Source organism: Diadema antillarum, unplaced genomic scaffold (assembly GCF_040938485.1).
Source record: "Diadema antillarum isolate AM-2024a unplaced genomic scaffold, OU_Dant_1.0 seq00001300_RagTag, whole genome shotgun sequence".
Taxonomy (NCBI): Eukaryota; Metazoa; Echinodermata; class Echinoidea; order Diadematoida; family Diadematidae; genus Diadema; species Diadema antillarum.
The window spans coordinates 326,894-350,905 of NW_027272078.1; the positions used below are offsets into that span (position 1 = coordinate 326,894).

The following is a 24,012-nucleotide window of genomic DNA, read 5'->3' on the forward strand; positions in this document are numbered from 1 at the left end:
CAAGCTTACATGTAACGCCGTCATTGGAAGATCCTTTGGGGATTTGAACCACCTACCTTACATGTCTCAGACAAAGACACACTGACTGCTGAACTATAACACTACATCTCTAAAAAGGAATTCTCCTTTTTCTGTCGGGGTCAACTACCTTTCAACTTTAAAACTCTTACATGCGATATTCTTCATTGTTATCGAGACCTTCCTTCTACAAAAATCCATTCACGTTTTCATTATACAGGCAGATAAAAGCTATCTTAATAGTCACATTACAGAATAACATGCAGCATGGATTTCAAAGACCAGTCTCCACAATTCCCTCAACAGATTGTCAAGCAGATACACATGAACACTGACACAAAACAGACGGTGTGGGACTGAACAAAAAGCTGTGCACGACACTCTCTGCTGAAGTATGCTTCGATGGCTACATTCTAACTTTATGACTGATTTTAGGGACAAAACATATGCAACAAAGACAAAAACAGTTTCTGCAGCGATTTCATGGGAGACAGTGTGCAATTAACAGACATACAGAATGAAACCAAATTAGTGACTAAAGGCATTGCTATTGGATTTTTCTAGAAAAGTATTATGGTACATCAGATTTTATCAATATGATGTTAGGGCGTTCTTTTATCAAGACCTACTTTTATTGAGGATTGAATGACAAAAACTGGCAACATTTTCTGAAATCAGGTTTGATAAATCACCAACTCTTTTTGCATGCATTATATGAAATAAACAATGCTGAAAAGGGAGGAGAAATTGGTTACTTCCTGATAGTTCATACTTATTTATTTCATTTATTTTAACTCACTTATCTATTTTCAGTACAATATATTATATCACAAGGAAGCACTGACTTGCACATATACCTTATGTGAATAGAACAAGGTTGAACATGTATATCTATAGAGGAATTTTTCTCAAAAATATCATGTGCATTTTACTCGCTTTGAGGAAATATTAGTTGCTCAGTACACTAAATAAGTTCTGCCATTTTCTACACTCTTTTCTATCTTTGATGTACATCTTGCGGGCCCTGGAAATAAGCAAGAACAACAATCTGTCAGAAGATATACTACAACCTGTGAACATTTTTTGCAAGTACCCTACCCCAAGTAACAAAATCACAATGACCGTAAACAACACAAACTTGAGTACATGGGACTCACAATGTCATGCGCATTTTAACAGGTTACATCACACACACAGCTACACTGAAGAACAAGCATTAAAAAGAACAGAAAGCAAAAAACAAACGAAATGAGGAAAGAGGGGGAGGTTAAAAACAACCCGAGAAGAGATCGTCCCTACGAACTGGCATGTGCGTCTGGAATTGCTTTCTTAATACTGCGAATTGCCACACCGCGGTCCGTTTATCGTGTGGCGAGCTTTGCCTGGCGACGTGTCGTGACCCCGACGCGTTGATCCAAGGGGGCGGGCTTGCTCGTGATGTCGAATGTGTAGATTCCTAGATGCTGGGAGATTTGCCTACAGAGGGCGATGCAGAAGCGGGACAGGTCAAAGACGCTCCACGCCTAAAAATTAAGATAGAGAGAAAAAAAGAAACAGGGACATATTTCTAATTAAAACATTTTTCCCCAAATCCAGACAAATGGAACATTGTTTGATTGTTCCTACAAGCTCACACGGAATCACACCTTCCTGAAATAACTTAAAGGGATAGTACAGTATTGGTGGAGATGAGAATTGGGCTTTTAACTTTTTGCGAGATACCAAGAAAACACTTATTATATAGTACAGAGCATACCATTTTAAGAGGAATTCAAAGTTTATTTGATGAAAATCGGGTTTGGAATGACTGAAACATCCAAAAACAAAGTAAAACAAAGCAATCGTGATAAAGTGTGGGTCCCACACTTTAGGAGAATTGCTCTTTATTGATATCTCAGCCATTTCAAAACCAATTTTCATCAAATAAATGTTGAATTCCTTATAGAATTACATGCTCTTTCATATTTCACAAGAGGTTTCTGATTATCTCACCAAAAAATGTTAGAAACCTGAAATTAGGTCTCAACCAAAACTATACGATCCCTTTAACTGCTACAATGGAAATAAACAATATGTAACATTAAATTTCTTGATTGCAATCACATCAGAAGTGAACTAATTCTACTGCACATGGATGTCAAAGCTTTGGATTTTGATTAGAATTTGGATTTGGATTTGGGTTTACAAAGGTTGCATTAAAAATAAACAAAAAACAAGAATACATGGTATCACATACGGTAAGTGTTAGACTCATGATTTGGATTTGGGTACATATCTGATATTAGTTTTGGATTTGGACTTGGATTTGGATTTCATGTCATTTCATTTCAGTAATTTCCACTTTCATCATTGAGTTTACAAAGGTTGCAATAAAAACAAACAAACAACAAGAATACCTGGTATCAATAACGTGTTGGAATCATGATTTGGATTTGGATTTAGGTATGTATCTGGTTTTGGATTTGGATTTGAATTTGGATTTCATGTCATTTCATTTCAGTAATTTCCACTTTCATCATTGGGTTTACAAAGGTTGCAATAAAAACTAGAAATGTCGCAATGGCGACTGATGCCTCCGCCATAATGCATGATTATCCCAATTGGTGTATAGTACAAAGTCTTCACAATGTGTGATGACAGTTTCACATAACTGGCAAAATATTGAAATGACAGGTTTGTCAGAAATATCTTGAATGTTCACTTTCCTTGAACTGGGTTTGCTATAATTGTCTAAGAGCGCAGGTACACATATTTGGGGAATTGAGAATTTTTACTTGACTTCTGACTGACCCTTTTATAAATTTATGCATTGAGTAATTTCCAAGGTATGAAGAAAGAGTGTAATTACTGTACAAAATATGTATATACATACAAATGTATATATATATATATATATATTTTTTTTTTTTTTTTTTGAGGGGGGGGGGGGGGGGCATTAAAACCTGGCCTTTGACCCTCACCCTTTGACCTTTGACCTTCTGGCTGGAAATTTCCCAGAGAATCTCCATTAGGTAATGCATGTATATATTAAAGGACAAGTCCATCTTCATATACGTAAGGATTGAGAGAATGCAGCAATATTAGTAGAACACATCAGTGAAAGTTTGAGGAAAATTGGACAATCCGTTCAAAAGTTACGAATATTTTAAGTATCTGCCCAGTCACTGCTAGAAGAAAAGACTACTACAGTGTATGATGTCACATGCGTACAACTATATAAGGAAAATAAAAAGAGAATTTCACAAAACTTTACTTTTTGAATAAAGTACACATTTCTTCGACTTACTACTGACGTATGTTATAAGGGTAATGATATCCCCCTGCCTTCTGAAAGAGAGAAGTCAAGTGTTCTTTTGTTATGCGAGAAAAATGGAAAAATGTTGAATTTTCTTTATTTTTTCTTTATATCGTTGTACTCATGTGACATCACAAGCTATAGTAGTCTTTTCATCCGGCCATGACTGAGCAGAAACTTCAGAAATTCATAACTTTTTTATGGATTGTCCGATTTTGCTCAAACTCTCACTGATGTGTTCTACTAATATTGCTGCATTCACTCAACCCACATGTCCATGAAGGTGAACTTGTCCTTTAAGTTTTAAAACTAACAATGCAAGCACTGCATATACTAATATATGAGGAAAATAGTAAAATTTTGAGGAGTTGACCTTGACCTTTGACCCCCTGACTATTGACCCATGACCCCTAAATTCCCTAGATAACCCCTGCCAGTCAGTACATGCGTATGTACCAAGTTCCATGGAGATACATTGAACCATTTGCGAGAAAAGTGATATTGCAACATTTTCACCTAACCTTTGACCTTTTGACCTTTGACCTTATGACATGAAACTCTCTCTGGAGAATCTTTACGCAGTAGTAAATGTCTACACTAAGTTTCAAGAAAATACCTTCGGGCATTGCATAGATATGGGGGAAATAGCAACATTTTTAGCATTTGACCTTGACCTTTTGACCTTTGACCTCTTGCCAATGTCACTAAAATCTACTCAACTAATTGCCCCATCATACATCGTCCTTGGACCAAGTTTGGTGAAATTTGATCTATCCAGTTTTGAATTATCATGTAAACGGATACAATTTCATGATTTGACCTTGACCTTTGGCCTTTGGCAGATTTCACCCAAAATCTAATCAAGTAATTGCCTCATCATACTTTATACTTGGACCAAGTTTGGTAAAATTCCAGTCAATATCACTCAAGTTATCGCATAAACGAAAGCGGACGGACGTACGGACGGACGGACAACCCGAAAACATAATGCCTCCGGCACCACTTCGTGGCGGAGGCATAAAAAACACAACAAGAAGAATACGTGGTATCAAATACATGTCGGAATCACGATATGGATTTGGATTTGGATTTGAAGGAGGAGGAGGATATAAGAGTGTACAAGAAGGGGATTGATCATTGTAAACTCACCAGGGCAAGCCAGAGCACTCGGTCTTCTGACACGAAGGTGTCCAAGTATTGGTTGATGAAAAGAAGACCTGGGGCGATGAAGGCAGTGTCTAAGAAGTTCATCCCACTTTTTGTCATGTGTGCAATCTGGGAAAATAACAACACAGAAGGAACATGGATTTTGAAAAAAAGATTTGTTCTACCAAATTCTCAGTTTTTAAACATGTTACTTGACATGATGAAATTATAACAAGGTTTCTAAATTGTACATTTTGAAATGTCTTAACATAGTTTTTGCTTCATTGAGAATATGGTGATTATGATGATAGTAATAATCAATACTAATCATCAATATTACTGCATTCATAGTCAACATCATCATTATCAGCATTTGTTCAATATATCACTACTACCACTAGAGCCACTATTTCTGCTATTACACTTCGTACTACTTCTAGTACAGCTTCTATCACTGTTACTACTATAACTAATACAGTGGAAACTCGATATAACGAGATGGTCGGGACCGAGTCGTTTTCCTCGTTATAGCTGATATCTCGTTATATCAGTAGGCATAAAAGAAAGCATAACATAAAGACATTAATTTGCACATGTGGGACTACCCATCATCTTTCAATCAATACTGATAACTTGGTAATGTGTGTGAGGGAATTACTCACCTTTATGGGTAGGAAGACGTTTTTCGCCAATGAAATCCAATATAAAGAATGTGTTTCTTAATTGCATATGTTTGAATTTGTAAATTTGGATAGCTTGCGATTGTGTCAAGATGGTCTGTGGATTGGTATGTGGTTATGGCAAGCGTGTGTTGTGTTTTGAAAGCTTGAATATGGTCTCTGCACAATGCTGTGTGTGTGTATGTGACACATTCTGTATAAAATATGTACATTATGACTGCGTGTGTGAAGATGGGGAATTCCCTACATAGAAAGCCAATCACAGCATCAGATTGTCTTACACCTACTAAACGTCATGATGATGTCATGTATATGCATACGCCCGTCCCACCACATTTTCTGCATGTATCAGTGCGCACACACACACACATACACGTACAACATGCGGTGCTAGCTGGAGTGCACTGAAGAAATATGTGTGTACAAGACACAGTTTTTGGTGCATCGATCGAGCTTTACAATCTCGGAACATGATAGCACAGGCGAAGTAAAGCTTTACCAGAAGACATTTTGCTTTACCTCGCTATAACAGGTTTGATTGGCTATGTTTTTCTTTGTTTGGAAATCACAAAATTTATCTCGTTATAGCAGTTATTTCGTTATAGCCGATCTCGCTAAAAGAGTAGCATTTTGCATAGATTTGTGTGGAAGGAAATTTGGGACCAGGAAAGTTTCCTCGTAATAACCGATATCTCGTTATAGCAGTGTTCGTTATACCGAGTTTCCCCTGCATTACCACTACTACTATTGCTACTGCTGCTGCAACTGCCGGTACTAAAAAGAGATTTGGATGGTCTACTGCATACATTTGTACCTAACCAATCCAAAAGCACATCTTTAGCCAGTTCCTATTAAAGATACAAGTACATTGTACATCCAGCACTACAAGTAACTGCACACACGGGCTGCTACGAAGAGTTTGGCTGAAACTCACCACCAGCTTAATGGTGATTTTAGCTGCAACCAAGCCAAAGACGATCATGTAGATGCAGGGTTGCCGCTCAAAGATTCCCGTCTTGGACTTCTGCCAGATGGCAAAGGCGAGGAGGATGACGGATCCGATGTGGAAGAACGGTGCGATGACGCTGGTGTCCTGAAAGAGAAAAAACAAAACAAGTTTCCTGTTCATCTTTGGATTCTGTGACAAACAATTCTTCTCAGGCATCTCTCCCGACCCCCAAGCTCCCTCGCTTGACTCCCTTAATCAACCTTGCTTAATTTGCCAGGAATTTCATAAGCATTCAGCAATTTGCATGTCCAACCTTGACCTACGCGCAAAGTCAGCGAACCCACCTGTAGCAATGTGCCTCAGTCCAACTGGATCATACGTAGGAAATGGATTATTTTTTTCCCCCCCATAAATTTCACAAGATGTCCATTCCATAATACAGACATGTGTCCAGAAGTTACTGCAATTTTTGGATGACCTTTGACCCTTAAATGACAGTGGGGTCAAAGTGACATCATGTTGCATAACTCTAACCCAATGCTAAATCACTTCTACCTATCAAGCTCCTAATGGTCTTACTCATCTTGTATTCATTATTTTTCACTCTTTTTTTATGTCAACTTCACCTAGGAGCACATATTTCAGGAACATGACTATGCCTATTTTGAGAAAGCTTTCTTGAACAGTCGCTGTGGTAACAGTGACAATAAAAGTGGAGAAAAAGAAGAGAGCTATACTGTGTATTGATATCTTGATGACAAGAGATTACACCATATGTTTACACTACAACACAGTGTATACAAGTTTGCAATCACATGAGTCATGTGCACCACATGCTCTTGTTTGTGAGGCCACAAATTTTGGTTTTTAACGAAAAAAAATTTAGACCACACCTCCTACTTTGTTCTATGATGCTTTATTTTTACCTTGCTCTTTGATGAAATTTATGCTTTATAGAAAATTCTTAACCCATATCCGCCTACTGCGTTATACTTTGTAAACGCCATTTGTACCGAGCCACTACAGACAAATATTTGCTCTCATAGCATTTTCAACTTCACATCTCTTTCAAAGGCACTAAAAAATAAAGGAAAGTTGACAAATTATGTATCAAAAGAAAGAGCATAAAATTGCCTTTATTATGATATAAAGTTCCATGCATTTTGACCACTCAGAAGAAATAACCAGTTGACAGAAGTCAGACATGATTTATGAAAATATGAATAATAAATATATTTGATATTTATTCATAAATCGTAAATATTTTCTTCCTTTGCATGTAGATTTGAATATCATTTTCAAAATATTCAAAGCAAGAGCTTTACAGTGATATATGATACATGCATATTGTGATCTTTTAAATAGGAATAACTGGAGAAGTAAAAATATAATGCAATCGCTCTGTTTATGACAAATGGGTATTTTCCATGTAAAAATATCATTGACTGATGTAAAGAGACTGTTCTTTACAACCTTCTCTGAAATGAGATACCACATTCATCCCAATCAATGCATATCACTTCAGAAGAAATAATATCAATTTGTGACCAAAATATCACACAAATAGATGTAAACAAATGTCATAATTATAAATGCAAAAATGACGTCAAAATGACGTTAATAATGACGTTAAAAATGACGTCATTTCAGCGGCAAGCTCGACTACGGAATTTTCCATACTTCGGTGATTGCAGCGTTCGCGGCTTCTACGGGAAATCCCGTAGATCGGCGGATATGGGTTAAGAATGCATTAAACGTTTGTTTGGGTTTTTGTATTCATTTTCTTTTTCATAGAAGGATACTCATTTATAACTTCATTCATTATCCTAGATGGAATTCTCTCATCTAGGAAAGGGAGGGGGCTTACTGCAACTGTTGAGCCATTGCGACCTTTGCCGCCGCCAAATATGATGCGGCCGTAGTTGTAGATACTCATGAGACTGATTGATAACCCAAAAAGGCATGTCACCACTTTCAGCTCCATATCAAGCACCGGCACCTGTAAAGGGACAAAACCAACAAAACGATGACAAAGTTTAAGCAAAACAAACTTAGAAGACCAGGAAGAAATTTACAAATCAAAATGTAGCGACTTTACAAAAACGTACTACTTTAAAAGTGAAAAAATAAACAATAAAGAAGCCTTCAGGAGCAATAAAGAGGCAAAAACAACAATGAAGAAACTTTTAACAAACTTGTGGAAAAAAAGGACAGGGAAGGATAATCATATGTATGAATGCTATGAAGAAATTATCTTCATTTGTATCTATTGGTTTTTGTATGTGTCTGTTTGTCTCTGTTTGCATTTATGAAGATATTTTCTCATGAGATATGAAAGTCACTTGAAGGTTTTGAGTGTAATTTTGCTTGTGTTTTGTGTGTGTGTGTGTGTGTGTGTGTGTGTGTGTGTGTGTGTGTTTTGTTTTGTTTTGTTTTTTGGAGGGGTTGACATACAAAGCTTTGAAAATTTATATTCTGGTTGGGTAACCAGATTAAAGGGTGAAGTCATGAGTTACCTTCAATGGCAAATGAGACTTTGAAGGCATTTCATTTTCCCAAAATTTATGAATTAAAGAGATCACTTTTTTTTTTTCTTCTTGTAGATCGTAACTGGAGCCTTGTGAAACTCTTGAGTCTACTCCCATCTGTGTTTGGACACATAGTGTATGCATGCATGCACACCCATACACTCACACACACAATCCCATGCACACTTCCAGACAAGGGGACCATATGTGACCCGCTACAACAAAAAGGTCCTAAAATCGCGCACGGTCGAAGCCGTGAAAATCGAGTTTGAAGTCAGAGCATTAAAATTGGTCAAAACTTACGATTTTCTGATTTTGATATATTATTGGAGTCTTACATGTCTTCTATCATCTGTCGAAATTTTGAAGCAAAATGGTGAAAGGAAAGACCAAAAAATAGCGTTTTTCTGAGCCATGTTTTTTGGCGTTTCAACGAAGCAGAAACTGGTTCGAAAATTTGGATTGAGCGCAACAGATAGGTTCCGCCCCTAACAACGACCGGAGTGATCTCATTGGTCAGTTTGCTGCTTGCTGCTAACCGAAGCGTGAAGCTCGCACACTGCCCAGTCGACTGGTGCGTGCGGGCGGGGTGCGCTATGCTCAGCCGCTTCTCACATCCTGGTCACTGATTGGTTGGTGAGGAGGCCGCCGACGCTGATGTGCTTGAATGAACTCTTCGGGGGTTGCTAGGGCTTACCTTCTATTGTCCAGAGGTGAAAACTGACTTGCGTGTGTTGATCGCGATTGCGTCGAAAGGAAGACTTTTAGGGCGCTTTTCTCGAAACAGTGATTTTCCAGACGTCTCGACATGCTCTCTTTTAAACATCGATATCTCCGCAGCCGATTATTTTTATAGAATATGTTATATATCAATCTAAAGCAGAAAGATTAGGGGATTATACCATGCAATTTTCAAATAATCGACCTCTCCCGACTTTAGGATCATTTTGTTGTAGCGGGTCACATATATCATCCTAGTTGAATGAACAGCTACCTGTAACTTGCACTGTGCAAAGACAAATTATCTTTTATACAGTGAAAATGTATGTTATGCAGTAATATTGTGTGTCCTATCTAGTGAAATCACTGCCAGTTAGTACTACTAAAACCTTTGTTTATAATGGTAGTTGCATGCACTTCAAATACAAATTTCTCAAGTACCTGAAATAAGGCATGTGGAATTTGTTTGTAAGTAACACAACAGCCATTTTAGTTAAAATTGTCATCATTATCATTGCATTTCTCTTGTTGTTAATAAAATCATAAATTACAAGTATATATTATTAAAAAGAAAATCATTATACCTTCACTATCATCATAATCACTTACAAAATTTATTGGGATGAATGCCTTTCTCGTCTCAATCTCATTCTCTTGTGTCAAGAAAATTCACAATGCATACGTGTACATCAAACCCCAAAAAGGCAATAATTTTCAATATAGAATAACATGACCAGAAATTTATATTTTGTTTTGACCAGCATCTATCATGACTCATAAATTCAAATGTGAATCCACACAGGCCAACAGTCCCCAAATTTACACAAATTTGGGTTCTTCATTTTTATTGATATTCTAAAATAAGATAGCACAATGCAATCTTGTTTCAGACATTAAAGGTCCTGTTTACCTTTGGGAGCAGTGATTTCAAAAATTTTCAAGATATCACACTTAATGCATATTAACATGTGTGCAGTGTACATGTAGGTCTGTTGTGTCACAGAACATCCTACGATATAAAATTTTTGCAATAAAGCCTAAAATGAGATATCAGTGTTTTTCTCAATAAATCGTAACTGTAGACTGCTTTAGTAGTTGGGAAACATTCTTATTATAACTATTGTTCACATTTCGTATATTTAACCATACTTAACATCAATTATACTGGTTCAAATTTTTACATTCACTGTTTCTATCGCTAACTCACATTTTAGAAGTATTTTGAAGCACTAATGCTGGAGTTTTGTTTTATCTGCAAATGGTAGATTATGCCTTTGAATTCCCACCACGCATACTGTAAAAGTGGATATTTTCGCGCGATTAATTTTTCACGCTTGGCCCGGTAAGAAAAGTTTCGCGTGTTTTTAATTTCGCGGAATCAAGACCCTAGTAAGTAGGGGAACATATGGCAAGCAAAAATATTTGCGTGCTTCAATTTTCACGCTAGTTTCTCATTGCGCGAAATGCGTGAAAATTTCAACACCGTGAAAATTTCCACTTTTACAGTAGACCACAAGTCACCATACACATGTTAGTCATCCCATCCAATTAGATACCGCCCGAGTCATTCATATCATTGCTGCAAACAATCACTAAATCACTTTAAAATGCAGGTACACTGTAGTCACGAGCACATCAAGCAGCTTTTGGGATAAGAACACCACTCATCAATCAACACCAGCTGTCTAGCTGTGAAGGTACTTCAACGCTGTCACAGTGTGTGTGCCCAGAACCCTAATATCTCTGTGTACTCGTCAGTCAAATACAGCTCTGTAAATTAATCAATTAGTTATTACATACATGAATGATTGCAAAATAAATGGATAAATAACAGGCATGAGACAGAGAAAAGTTGAAAAAAGAGGAGAAGAGTTTGCGAGGGAGCGAAGCGAGCAAGCTGCGATGGAGCGTAGCGACCAAGCGGGGGGAGGGTGTGGGAGGGGGGTGTCCCCCCTGCCACGGTGAGGACTTTTTGAAATTCAAGGTACGAAAAAACTCATTTTAATGCATTTTACAACTGAAATTTACTATTGTTATGAGGTACATTTTACAGAGAAACAATGTGATAATTGAACTCATAAATGACACTTGCAAAATCTAAAGGAAGGAATAGTATGCTTAACTGTTGAATACCTAGGACCTACTCAAATGTGAGGCCATAATAAATCACAGTAATGTACACCCAGGTGACGTCTTGCTGGATTCAGTTCATACGGGTACAAAAAAAAAATCACAGCTTAGCATTGCCATTGTTGGCTGTCTTTACCTCAGTCCATTAACAGTTTACAGTGCGCAGACCAGGCAAAGTATTGCTGATCTTGTACTTGGTCCATGTAGTCTAGTAGAGAATCATGTACCATGGTATGTAAGAGAGCTGAAAATAAATCATACATACAGCTCAGCACTGTTGACCGTCTCTACGTCCATGCAACAGCTAACTTAGACTGCCTATAATACCTTACAGGAGGTACAAAAATTTGTAGACCCGGTTAAGTCCATAAACATTTTCTCGTTGAAGAAAGAAATATTCTCACCGGTCCACAAAATCACGATGACAAATGTAACGTTAGGTCACGCCAACGTAATCAGCGGGATACAAAAGCAGCGCATCGTGTTGACCGAAAGATCGGTCTGTATCTGTCCGTCGGGGAATGTTCCGCGGAGACTGCGTCTGGCTTCACGGATCCCTACGGAGGTCTACGCATCGCGTAGACAGAAAGATCCGTCTGTCCGGAGGACTCTTTTATATTTTGCCATAACGCTGTCCTCCGTATACGGAGGAGATCCGTGAAGCCAGACGCAGTCTCCGCGGAACATTCCCCGCCCGACGGACAGATACAGACCGATCTTTCGGTCAACGCATCGCGCTGAATGCTGCGGCAGCATGCATGCCGAAGCTCCTTGATAGTAATGATACACGTAATACGCAGTTACAGCCTCACGTGTGCATCATATCACACCACACTGCAAGCTACACTAGTATAGTAGCTACAAGTTGATCGACACGCACGTTTCACATCCATTTCACGCATGAAACATGCAACATCGCACAGCTGCCCACTGACAAAATGCACTCATCACCATTCACACACGGCGAGATATGGTGGCTGCAAAAAGAAAAAAAAAAAGAAAAAGAGGAAAATCACGGAAATTTTCCCGACTGTGTATTTTCTAACCAGAATTTCAAAATCCGCGGAAATCCGCGGATCCGCGGAGAAATCTCATGCCTGAAATAAGAACAAAGAATAAAGAATAAACAAGTGAATAAATACATGAATTAGCAACAAATGTAATACATAAAAATGAAAGTATAAATACACTTTACACAGGTACTACTCTATAAAAATACATTAATACACAAATGAATAGATGTGTACAAATTAGGAGGTGAGTAGATTATTTCATATTCAGTAAATGGATTTAAACAAAAGCTCTATATCTTAACACCTGACAACTACATATCATTTTATCAATAAAAAGGGGTCAGCCACAAAACGGGAACACAGTATTTTACCTGCATTTTCCAGAAATCTCCTCCTTGGATTGCAGTAATGATGTAGACTGTACAGAATACAAGTTGACCTTCAGTGACGTCCACTCTGTATCAGGGAAAGTCAGAAAAATTTTGTTGAAAGATAAATTTATGTCGGGCTAAAAAATGAAAATATAACTTATGATATAGAGGCATTGGTGCAAATGTGAGATCAAGGCAGTAGATAAAAGAATTTTAAGCAAAATACTGTAAAACCACAAATTTTTGCAAATTGGTGCGAATGGCCTTTTTCGCAGCGTGACATTATTTTTTGTGAATTGTCATTGGCATTCAATGCATATTACAAGAACTTTTTTGTGCATTTTAATTTCTCGAATCTTGGCTCTCAAAAAATTTACAAAATTAACCCAATCAGGACGAGTCCCGAGTATACTCAGGCAGGTGTCTATGGGAAATGCATGTTGTAGCAAAATCAGACCATCCTCAAAGGGTTAAAATGTGTGTGAACATTTCTCGTTTTACAGTTACTATTTTTAAGGAAAAGAGAGCTTCTGAGTAGTGTGAGTGTCAGCAGATCCTTATGATATTGTATTTTTAAAATCTAACATTGCCTCTTATGAAGGCTTCAGTCATTTTGGTCAAGTGACATCAATTCTTTCTGTCAATTGATATCATATTTTACTCTGGGTGGCCTTGTTAGAAGTCATACGTAACACTTTTTTCCAGAGTTCTGCCCTTGAATATAGATAACAAAAACAAACAAACAAACAAAATGAATGCATAATTGCATGAACATGAAGGTACATTTTGTACATTGTACTCGCTGACAAGGTGTTATGAGAATGAAAGAAATAAACACCAAAACAAACGAAACTTGAGGGTGAGATTTTCAACAAGACTAGTTATTATAAATTCACTAGCCCCGGGCAACTAAAACTCACTTTTCGGCAAGTACTACTATGTATGAGCATTTGCTTCTTAAAATGTACTGTATATTCTCTTGTCTGAATGTCCATACAGTTAAGCAGCAGAATAATTTTCATATTGTATGACTACTGGACCATGATATTGGCCTACGAGTACCACACAAAACTTACAATGTACACCAATTTTTAATTAATGTTTCAATTTACAAAACTTCATTTCATCTCCATCATAATAAAAGATGTTGCTAGCTTCTTTTTCTTCTTCTTTTTAATTTCTTCCTCAAGATTCTTTATTTTCAAAACAACTATGATGTTCCTTGTACAGAGATCAGTTCATTTAGCCAAGTGATAGAAATATCTTTGATAGTTTTGGTGTGTTTTGTTTGTCTTTGCTTGACACTTGAGAAGTATCACAGCACTCTGGACCTTTGAAACTCACACAACTTGCAGCCCTTTATTGTTTATCCTTGACCAGTTTATGCTCTTACTACAAGCATGATGGTGTTGAATGACAGGCCTGCACAAAGTTGGCATCTACACAAACAAAATAGTGATCCATTGTATGGAGGTATGGCATAGAGAAAATTATGCGGCAAACCGCTCCACTTCCTTGAAAGACAAGCAGAAATGGATATGTCCCAGGAAGGTCAGCCTTTTGTCAATTTTACTCACGCCACCGTATGCACCACTGTCTGAAAATATGACCCCTTTATACTGACATCAATTTGAACCACATTAAAATAAACCTATTTATTAATATCAACACAAATAGCAATTTTTGACCAAGTGATATTACATATGTCAACACTTGTATTAACAATTCATAGACCTGTACACACTCTGTGTGTCTGTGTCTGAGTGTACAGGTGTTTGTGTAGGGTATAGCAAAAAAAAAGTACAATGATAGCCTTTATTCTGGTGTCATGCTTATGAAATACAAGTGGAAAAAATCTTGTTAAAATGATACAGCTCCCAACAAAAATATGCATTCATATGTGCAGGTGTATCATGCATGTTTTTGTCTTTTTTAAATGTTAATTCTTGAGTGCTACATTTATTTTCTGTCCATGGATTTGTGTGTGGGATTTGTGCACATTTGACCTACTGGCATAGAAAGGGTTAACTAATCCACCAACTGTCAGCTGTCTACAATGCACAATTTATCAATCATCGTGAGCAAGAGAAGCAGAATTCCAATCTGTTTCTGAGTACTGTACATACGTCAAATATTTCGCGAGGTGTTTTTTTTTTTTTTTCACGAATTTCGCCAGTCAGGTGCTATTTGCGAAATTAAAGACACGCGAAAATATTGACTCTGATCCCGATGTGAATGTGACTTACGCATGTACACTTCTTCGTTCAGTACAGGACTCCACAACTGCGAATTTAATCACTCGTGAAAAATCGTTGGGAATTCCCGATTCGTGAATATTTAGACTCGTGAAATATATATATATGGCGTATACAGTAACTCCTGCATCATACCAAAATGATACTTTAGAACAATTCAATGTTAGTTTAACAGTGTTCATAAAAGTGCTCTGTTCTGCAAGCCAAGGATATTTGTCCTGACTCATTACAGAGCTACCAAGTCTCACGCATTCTGCGTGAGACTCAAGCATTTAGGGTCTGTCTCACGATCTCACGCATCTGGTGAAGTCTGCAATTTGGGCCAAAAATAAGGAGCATTGCTCAAAGGATTAAAGTGATAGTTGCAATTGAAGGTATATTTCCCTTTTGCCTTTCAAAATTAGTAAAAAATAGTCACTTAAGTATGCACCAGATCGCATCATTAAGAGCTAATAATTTGAAAAAGCTCCCTACCATGGGAGGGGGACACCCTCCTCGTTCGTGTGCGCATGCGCGCGAGCGCCGAGACGCCGAGTCATAAAAATCTCACTCACAAAAGTTTTTTGAACTTGGCATCTCTGCTATACATACTGCACATATGTCTTTCTTGCTCTTCATTGATAACGTACATAGTATGTACATTGTATCTGTCCAAAATCTGCCTAATATCCATTCCATATTTCAGCAACCCTGTGATGTGAGAATTCCTTTGTGTTTGTTTTGTCTTCTGACAAGTGGCAAAAATACATTTATAGCCTATTACAACAGTATCTGCCCTTTATCACAGCTTGCGTGGCTATACAAAATATCATTGATTTTGATCACAAAGACATTTTACTGTGGGTGAGACTGCTTTCTTTGTTTCCAAACCTCAACTGAAGGGATGCAACCTTGAACAAGGATTCCACTTTGCTTTATGGTCATTTGTTGAAGAATAAAATCTAACCCACAGTTGCCATATTTTGGTGTTTGTGTTGGGGTGAGGGTACTTGTATGAAGACAGTGTAGATATTCAGAATAAGTGGATTAAAAAACACAAATCTGAATCACTGATTTTGCAGAACAAACAGATCTATATTAAAGGGAAGGTATAGTTTTGGTCGAGATTGGGCTTCAAGTTTCCAACTTTTTTTGTTTGTTTTTTTGAAGATGATAAGAAACCTCAAATGAAATATGAAAGAGTTGACAATAATTCTCTCCTGGAGGAATTCAAAGTTCATTTGATGAAAATTGGTTTGAGACAGCCATAACAAAGCAACTCTAATAAAAGATGAGACCCACTTTTTATTACGGTCTCTTTGGTTTCATTTGTTTACAGATATCTTGTCAATTTCAAAACTGATTTTCATCAAATAAATGTATTGTTGTCAACAATTCTTTAAAACTTTTAAATTCTGTTTAATTTTTGTTACTATCCTAAAAATAATTTGTTTACTTCAGGCAAGTTTTGCAGGTAGGAAGCAATTGAAGAAAGGATGTATAAAACTTCTTCACTATACTTGTATCTTACAGCTTTGAGAATTACAAAATAACTATAAATTCATCACTATTTTTGTCAAGTTTCTCAAGCCATTACCTGGACAATAAGTGAAACATTTCATTTTACTATTTGAGATATGTGTCTTTAAAGTTAAGATATCAAAATGTCACAGTGACGCACAATCATGATCCCACATTTGGTGGAACTCAGACAAGAAAAGAAAAGATAAAACAACTGAAATGTCATGGACTGTGGTCAGATTGATAGATGGTTATTAGTCAGCACTGGAAGTAGTAGACATTTTGTTGGTTTGTTTTCACTTTGTTATATCATGTTCTCAGTTCCGTGCCATTGTCCTTTCTTACAAATGTACATATGACTGTCTATGCTTTGAACTGTAACATGTTGTTGGTATGTTGCTGGCTTTGACGGTTTGCGGTTAAAATTGATATGAAATACTGTAGTTGTAAAGCAAGATATCATCCACTTATAAATCCAACTTGCTTTAATCTATATTATAGCAAGCTCCCTTGATATCAATTAGAAATATTCTTTCACTGCAATATATCACTGACATGATATCCATGACATTGCTCATGGCAACTCTGTGTGTTTTTTTTTTCTCCAGGTGGCCTCTACATGTATTTCCTCACACACACAAAGTAACTCTGAACTAGCCTAAATCATTGCCTTGAGTCTTCGGGGGGGGGGGGGGGGGGGGGGGGATGTAATTAAGCTGGTCTTTGGAACTGCCTGTTACCGTAGAAGGGGCAACCTGTGTTTCATACACCCATTGCCAACTCCTCTATCTATTATACATTTCAAACGAGAAGATATTATGTTGAAGACTTTGCACATATAGTAGCGGCCACCTGTCCACAGCATAACCTCTCATGCCACCTGAACTTGCCCAGCAAACTTGGTAGCAGTATTTCTGTGTATACTACTAGAGAATAAGTACTGTTTTATTGTGCACTATATATACATACTCAGATTTGGCATAGATGATGCAATAGCATAGGGTTTCAGGGATGGCCTGATTCATTTACTGCCCTCTGCACTGTACATTAGAAAACCCTGTTGTGTACTGTCTGGTCAATGAATAATAGGGAGCTTTAGATTTTGACGCGCGGACGTTTGAGCCGACGCTTGCGCTGGACGTTCTCCTCTCCCTGCGTCGTGTGGAAAAGTACATTGTAGCTTTAGATTACGCTGGGACGCAACGTATGAAAAATAAAATCACGCCCCCATATGATCAGTGCATGAGGAGGCTCTGTACGTTGCAAACTGTGCGGACATGAAAATAGCCCAGTACGCGTAGTGAAAAACTCAGGCGAAGCAAGCTAAAAATAGATTGACTTTACGCGCGCTACGAACTGTTTTTTTTTCCTTAGAATGTTTTTTTTTCCTTTGAACGTCCGCGCGTCTAAAATCTAAAGCTCCCTATTATGTGCACAGAAGTGTACGTTCATTGAGATTCTGTGGCTGTGTGTGTACATTGATCACTGATAAAGCTGTACACAATTGGATCTAGATCATTCTTCTGCATCTTTCTCATCCTTACTATTCACTAGTCCTCTTTTGAAGTAAGTTTTCTATCCTTCTTGCCTATTTTAGTCTCACACATCACACCTCCCACCTTAAAGGGATGGTGCAGTATTGGTGGAGATGAGCATTGGGCTTTTAACTTTTTGTGAGATACCAAAAAACACTTACATAGTACAGAGCATACCATTTTAAGAGGAATTCAATGTTTATTTGATAAAAATCGGGTGTGGAATGACAGAAACATCAAACAACAAAGTAAAACAAAGCGATCGTAATAAATTGTGGGTTCCACACTTTATTAGAATCGCTATTTTTTGGATATCTCAGCCATTTCAAGACCAATTTCCATCAAATAAACATTAAATTCCTCATAGAATTACATGCTCTTTCATATTTCATAAAAGGTTTCTCATTATTTCACCAAAAAATAATAGAAACTTGAAATTAGGTCTCAACCAACACTGTACAATTCCTTTAACATTCACTCAACTTATCACTGATCCGCATACATCTCATCAAATACGATATTAAAGGTCATTCTCTTTTGAACTTTTTACTTTCTATCAACTGTTGCCTCTCAAGCTAAAACATCACACAGTTTGAAAACTTTCATCTCAGAACACTTGACAATCATGTGGCTTGCACGACTCTTCCAACAACAAGCGTGTTACAAGTCTTTGTAAACAGGAAGCATCATATTAACACATACAATGCCCAGTCAGGTGCACAAAGAAACTTTTCCACAGCTTTGATATAACAGACTGTAAGACAAGGAAATGGTTATAAAACACACTGTATACAAAAGTATCTTAACCCGTTGAGGATGGTTTGATTTTGCTATGACACAAATTTCCCATAAACACCTGCCCGAGTATACTCGGGACTCATCCTCAATGAGTTAAATAATGCATGTACAGGTATGTACTGCATTTTTTGGGTTACTATGCCCACTAAATGTCTGACATGTGTTACTGTATTTTATAAGCTGTTATTTTTGCGTACAGATATTTACTCAAATGAGGAGCTCAAAGATATATTTGCAAAGATGTTATTTTTGCGATGACACTGACGCCATTGTAATATCTTTATGCACTATTACCCTAGCGCATGGCAATGTTTTCGTGTAGGGAGATAATTTTGCGATCCAAACTGAATTTCACAAAATTCAAAAAAATTGAATCCTCACAAAGATAACACCTTATACAGTACGTGTATGATCTCAAGTTCAGTACTACATGTACATTTTTTTGTTAACCAGGGCAGCTAAAATTCTTCCCTCAAAATCAGAGACTTTTATTCCAAAGAACAAAACAGTAACTACATTTGTAAAGTGCTCTTGTCACATAGTTGTTTCACGGCGCTTTCCATCAAATCGTCTCTGAAAACAAAAGTTTTACATCTTTATTTTTAAAGAGGATGAGGGAAATGTATACTTGCTAAATAGCCTACAGTACCCGATTCTCAATGGGCTAATCACTCTTCGAATAGGGATGATTTTTATATTATCTTAAAATTGTATCTAGACATGCCAGATTTATATGGAAGTTTTCAAGAAGTCTTGTGTATTAATCTGTATTCATGTTTACTCACCTTCCAAATTTGAGCGTGCCAGAAACATAGGTCTGCCAATGTGCTGTGTAGTAGAGAAACATTGAGATTGCCGCCAGCACAAAGTTAAGCCTGGGGTTGAAGCCTAGCTGCAGGGCCACCGATGCTGAGACTGTGACAAAGACTAATCCATCGGGGCAAGGAGCGAAAGACACGGGGAAAACAAAATATTTTCATTGTTTCATTCACATGCAGTTAGTCATTTCAAAACATAGCAAGGTTTTTACATTTACATGTAGTAAAACACGCCTCCTTATCAAGTAATCCCTACACAAATATCAATGAGACATGAAACTTGTCACGAAGACAAGTTAGGTGATACGCCAGATTTGATATTGATTGCAATTGATCTCTACAGATCAAAGCAGTATGTAGAAAAGTAAGCTGTGATCAGAAAAGATGGCAAAGTAAAAAAACAAGGAAAAAAAAAAGAATAAGTATTTTCTCATTCACGTGCACATCTTAGTTTGGTACAGCAACAGTGTATCGCCTAAATTTTTTTGCTAAAATTGTTTATCTTTCAAAATGCCGATGAAAATATCAAAAATTTTTGCTTCATGTTCTTGTTGGTATCTTTTTGAGTTGCCTCATTAACTTTTTAAAAAAAATATACTTCTTTAGAAGTGGAGTTAGAATCTCTGATTATGCGTGCATATCATTGTTGTACAGCAGCTAGCCAAGATTAAGAATCAGGTTTCAAGGTTTCAAAAAACACAGAAATATAAATACATGTAGCTGGGACCTGCAAATTCACCTGGTTATACTGTAAAAGGGTTTTGCTTTAGAAATATCTTTTCCCTCCAATATGAGCACAGCAACAGAGCTCTTGTCTGATATAATTCCTGACGTGCTGAATTTTACCTATTGACACTGCATCGCAGCCGTGGTCGAAGAGCTCGCCAAGCTGCGTGCTGGAGTTGGTGCGCCTGGCCTGCTTGCCGTCGATGGCATCCAGGGACTGGTAGATGAAGAGACACAGTGCTGCGAAGATCAAGCTCCATGCTGGCGCCTGGTATCGGAGCGAAAAATTGGTTGAAGGGGGATTAGAAAGTGGAAGAGATTCAAAATGCATAACTTTTTTTCATTCACTGTGTGCAGATGGGATGCTGTAATCCCTGTAACCCAAAGTAGACAATGTATGGCAGCCTGTCCAGGGCAAGTAAAATTCACCATTGCCATTCACTGGACAAGTAAAATGGCAAGTAAATTACTAACTTGTACTATTTGTGGTACATGTATCTTTCTTTATGTGTATTGTACATGAGTCATCAAAATTTACTGGGAAGAGGTACATACTGTAAAACCAGACATTTTCATGTGACACTGTGGCTTGGTGTAATTACACTGTGTATCATCCACTGTGCAACAGTGTAACTCTTGCTTGGGACACTTTCCACTATGCCAGTTCTCGGTGTAAAATGCTGGACACTAATGTACTTTCATATCCAGATCTTCAATTCTACAAGACTCAACTGCACCAGAATCACAGAACATGCTAAATAGCCTATTTTCATTCACTCACTTGAAACTGTATAGTTTGAACCAAATTGGTTATTGGAAAGTGTCGTTATTGCTGTTGACTTTCATGTCACCGCTCTTCACGAGCCATTGCTGCGAATGCTGCCTGCACAATCTGAAACAGTTTACACAGCCGTCTAATGATATGCAACAAATCTTTCTCAGGTAACCATAAGCAGAAAATCAATGCACACAATGATTTCAAATGGCAAGTTGAAGGAAGTCAAATGAGAAATACAGTCCTGAAGCTACACTGTAGATCGCACAAGACCACAGACAGACAGACATACACACATCGCAATAACCAATTTCTCTCAACTTGCCATGATCATTGCATCTTGATTTTTCACTCCCTTTTTTAAAGTCCCAGTGGCATAATACCTGGTATTAGATGGCTAACTTCTGCTCTAGATTGGGCAGGCAGGGTATGCCACTACAACAAGTATCTCCCGTGAAGAGTGAGCTTGTTTTGAGCAATGACTTGAAGGTCAGCGTTCATATTGACGCTTTTCGACAGCCGATTTAAAGCAAATTCACATGAGTAAACTGGAAATAAGCTATCTAGCATATCCTGTACGTGATTTTGATGCAATTTCGTTTGGTAGAATTTGAGATTTAAAGCAAGTCGCCCATAATTTGACCATCGCATAATGTCGTAAAAATTTGACTGCAGGCTACGTGTACACAGAAACCTAATGAGTAGTGCAGCGCTTTTGCATGCATTGACATTTTTCCATTCTTTCCTTCATTTTTCAAAACAACCTCTTCGTGGCACACTGCACATTGCATTGGCGATATGAATATATGCATGAGCAGTCGCAATGTTTTTAGTCTTTGGACAAGGCCCTTTCGCTGTGTTGTGGTGAGCAAATGGGTTTCGTGTGAAATGCACCCAGCAGAGAGAGAGCAACCGGGCGCAACACAATGTCTTGCAACAAGTGCCTTGTCAAAAGGCTACACTGCTAACAGCTAGTGTAAATTTGGTGTAAATATTCTGAAGAGAATGGAAAATGCCACTAAACACAAAACAACAACAGCGCATGCGCACAGGTTTCTAATCAATCAAAAAAGAACAGAACTTTGTCTTTCTCACAGATTCTGCTTCAAGCTTCACCAAATTAGCAATAAACATAATTTTGGACAGAAAGCCAAGGCCCAAGGGACTAACGTTACTTGAGGAACCAATTCATTTGCAGATCATGTATCACTAGTATTACATTGTAGATTCTAGTAATATGGTAGCCCTACTACATATCGACCACCTTCTTTTAAACTGACCACGTATAATTCGCGCACTGAACACTTAGTACGCACTTCTCTGCGTGCAAAGCACATAAAAATGGATTGGCTTTGAATGCTAGATGAGGATGGTGTGGGAAAACGCGATAATTCACTGTTCATTAATGGTTTTAATCAAGGACAAAATTTCGAATGAATATTTTCACCGAATCGTAATGACAGCACAATGTAATGTCTATGGAAGTTTCTAAAAGGCTTCTAAAAAGCTTCGTACAACACGGTGTTCAATACAACTCGGTTTGCGTGCATTGTCAATGCAAAAACAGCGGTCGATCCTAATAACGCGATTTACCGCGGGGAGCTGAAACGAGGCCACGCAAGTTCGTCGGCGATATTTTTGCACTGAAACTTCGAATCGAAAAGGGAACAACAGCAATTGATAGAGCTGGATTTTCTCAATCACGTAGGTCGAGTTTTTAACATGAATTTCAGTGTTAAATATTCTTATCAAGCAAATAAACATTAACACGTTAGGCAGTCGATGAGTAGTAGGTCCAACCCTACTAAATAGTATCAAGGGCATTTTGTTTCTATATTCTTGTCCAGAAAATGAATTCCTGGTCAATCATTTCAGATTCCTAACTTACATTGAGAGCGCTGAGCTGCTCGCTCGCATGCTCCTCCACGCAAACAGCACTGGGACCAGCCCAAATGTCAGGGCTTAATAGCCTAGAGAGGCCTGATGATGAGCCGGGGGCGTGCCCCACGCGACGCCATCAGCCTCCGCTGCGCTGCTGCTGCAGCTGATCGAGATGGCTATTTTCAGGGTCAACCCTTCACAAGGTCAAATTTTCATTTTATATTTACCTCCTCAGTCGCCGATGGACAGTAGTAGACAAGAATAAGTGTAGATACTATATTTGCTACCAAACCGATAATGGTGATCGTATTCGGGGCGAGAGTTCGGGGAATTTGCTCCACTAACCAGCACCAGAAAACCTGCATCACCGGCTCGATGATAGACTTGCCCTCGGAGCTGTACTTGTGCTCTTTCAACCTCTTCAATTCCTGCTGCGATAGGACCTCCATGGACCTCAAACCGTCTAGAATTGGAGCTGGAGTCATAGTGTCGTAGTAAGCAGGTATAGTCGCTCAAGATGTTTGAGAAATCGCCCGATAACAAGGTGAAATATTTACTTTTAAAGGCTGTGATCGCGTCCGTGCATTCGAAATGATCAAGACTCGAACAGCTGCCACTGCACACAATCTATGCACATATGCATGCACGAACAGTGTAGCTGTGCTGTACACATGCATGCAATGCATAATACGCGTCCCTTTTCCCTCTGTGCGATATTTTGCCAACAGAGGGCGCAAAATTTTTGATTGCGATAATCCAAAGAGATTTTTCTCCTCTCCACCAGAAAACTGGGGAAAAGCTCTTTTTGCGATAATCATGAAACCAAAGATGAGTGTTCTCTAGTCTGGGAGAAAAGCTCTTTGCATGAAACTGA

The 24,012-nt window shown here is 38.0% G+C and overlaps 1 protein-coding gene across 1 annotated transcript; it reads right to left on the reverse strand.

The window, feature by feature from the left end:
* Positions 1 to 642: 642 nt before the first annotated feature.
* LOC139708094 (cholinephosphotransferase 1-like) lies at positions 643 to 23,728 on the reverse strand. The gene is made up of 8 exons (XM_071620073.1): positions 23,366 to 23,728; positions 20,603 to 20,750; positions 19,724 to 19,865; positions 12,851 to 12,935; positions 7,956 to 8,087; positions 6,074 to 6,232; positions 4,463 to 4,588; positions 643 to 1,541 (listed from the first exon to the last, which is right to left on the reverse strand). The coding sequence occupies exons 1-8, from the start codon at positions 23,621 to 23,623 to the stop codon at positions 1,380 to 1,382; spliced, it is 1,212 nt and encodes a 403-aa protein (XP_071476174.1). The 5' UTR covers positions 23,624 to 23,728; the 3' UTR covers positions 643 to 1,379.
* Between the last annotated feature and the right edge of the window lie 284 nt (positions 23,729 to 24,012).